The sequence below is a fragment of the Austrofundulus limnaeus genome, unplaced genomic scaffold (assembly GCF_001266775.1).
Source record: "Austrofundulus limnaeus strain Quisiro unplaced genomic scaffold, Austrofundulus_limnaeus-1.0 Scaffold102, whole genome shotgun sequence".
NCBI classification, from domain to species: Eukaryota; Metazoa; Chordata; class Actinopteri; order Cyprinodontiformes; family Rivulidae; genus Austrofundulus; species Austrofundulus limnaeus.
In genome coordinates, this window is record NW_013952504.1 from 1,392,899 (window position 1) to 1,395,019 (window position 2,121).

General features: G+C 34.2%; 1 protein-coding gene across 4 annotated transcripts in view; it reads right to left on the reverse strand.

The window, feature by feature from the left end:
• cntn6 (contactin 6) overlaps positions 1-2,121 on the reverse strand; it is an 88,480-nt gene that overhangs the window by 29,427 nt on the left and 56,932 nt on the right. For all 4 annotated transcript variants that reach the window (XM_014013521.1, XM_014013520.1, XM_014013519.1 and 1 more), the window contains one exon: positions 1,057-1,174. In XM_014013521.1, coding sequence (XP_013868975.1) covers positions 1,057-1,174 — 118 coding nt within the window. The remainder of the gene's footprint in view (positions 1-1,056; positions 1,175-2,121) is intronic.

Below are 2,121 nucleotides of genomic sequence, written 5' to 3' on the forward strand. Positions count from 1 at the left end.
TGATTATACTGTACATATAATGGACTAGTTATTTCTAATAAATAAGAATATTTAGATTCAATTTATTTTATTGATTAAGTTCAAATCAATGTTCAGATTAATGCAGATGATTATTAGTCAGTTACATTACACTTAGGCGGCACGGTGGCTCAGTTGGTAGAGCTGATGCCTCTCAGCAAGAAGATCGTCGGATTCAAATCCCAGCCCGGGGACATTTCTGGGTAGAGTTTGCATGTTCTCTCCGTGCATGGGTGTGTTTTCTCCGGGCACTCCGGCTTCCTTCCACGCACCAAAAACATGACTTAAAGGTTAATTGGTAACTCTAAATTGTCCCTAGGTGTGAATGAGTGAATGTTTATTTAAATGAATAACTATTAAGAGTTCCATTTAATTAATATTTACTCAATTCCAAACATTGTAAAATTTAATTAATAATATTGCTTGAAATCTGTTACATAATTTTTTTGAGTAGATTTGGTGTATTTTTTCTTACAGTGTATGATTCTTCTCAGTTAAGTCACGTCTGTTGTGTTTTGAGGACATTAAAGCCTCAATGGCCCTAAATTTCTTGATTTTTAATAATAGGAAAACAATGTAATGGTGTTTGGTTCCTGGGGCTTCTGTAAACTGTTGATTTGGGCCTGCTGTTGATTTGGGCCTCCTGGCATTGCATATAAAGCACCAGTTTCTATTTTAGGTTTAAATAGGATAGTGATTTTAAGATGGATTGCAAAGGTGGGAGAAGTGGTCATGTTTAGTTTTATCATCTCTGGCAGCTGGCACAGAAACAATCGTAAAGGAAAATTTCTCTTGCAGTTTCAGTGAATTCTGTTTGTGGCCATGTAACACGCAAACTCCGCTGCCACATTTTGTGTTTTGTGTTCATGCCACGGCTCACAAAACGGTTTAGAAAGTGCACATCTCAGCTTTTTATGCCCCCACACCCAATAATCTAGATGTGTGAATAGAAAATACTTGCATAAGTATTACATATAAGTATTACATCTTATATGTAACTGTAAATAAAAATGACAGTCTGTAAAAAAGAAGGCATACCTCTGACAATTAAATCAGCTGCTGCTGACACTGTGTCCACTTCGGTGTTCACCATGCACACGTATTTCCCAGAATGCCTCAGCTGAATGTTCCTCACCATCAAGTCACCTGAAAATCCCTAATGATTGAGAAACAGAAATTTATAAACTTTAGAAATAAGAAAAGCAAAGGTGATGCACAAGAAAATAGGAAAAAAAAGTATAGAAAATCTTTAAGAAACAAATTAAGTTTCTGTCTCACTTGTGTTTTAAATCCTTCAAAGCTTAAAGGAATTCACCAGCAAACCATTCAAGGATAAAGAAAAGGAAGGGGAAAAAAGGATAACGGTCTAGGAACACAAATTATTTCAGTTTTACATTGTAAGGATGGCTACATAAAATGACTTGTTTTGAAACAGTTTTCTTTGGATCCATCCCTGCTGTGTTTACACTCTGACAGCTGAGATGAATAACTCTGGCAAGAATGTTCACAGCTTTTTTTTTTTGCTCTCTGTTTTGTGAAACAGACATACCAAGAAATATACATATTTTTTTCTACACAAAAAGCAGAAATACTGTTTTGAAAGAAAATAAAATGTAGCTAAAAAATCTAATTAAACATCTGTGTTGTTATGCCAGTGTTGTGGCTGAATTTCAATGGGTTTGGCACACTCACTCAGAGGGATTATAAATCCTGTATTGATGAACATTAAGTCTCCTTTATGCAGAAGGAAACTGACTGATCTGTTTAAACAGAGACATTCACCTCCAGTCTGAAAAAAAAATCTATGTTTACAGGCTGTGTAGCATCTGTGGGGCTCTATGGATAAAGTGCACATTTCAATAATTCATTTATTTCATTCATAAAATCAACAGAAAGTATATTAAAAAAAACAAAGTAAATCAACTATTGAATGAAAACATTGCAGAAAGAAGAAAACACTTTCAACTTCAAACAAACAACTTCAACTTGAACAATCTCCGTATTTGAGAAAAGAAAACAAAAATAATAAAATAAAAACAAGAAGAAGATAAGATAAGGAATCCTGAAATATTCACTAAACACTAAATAGCATCAGACTATCAC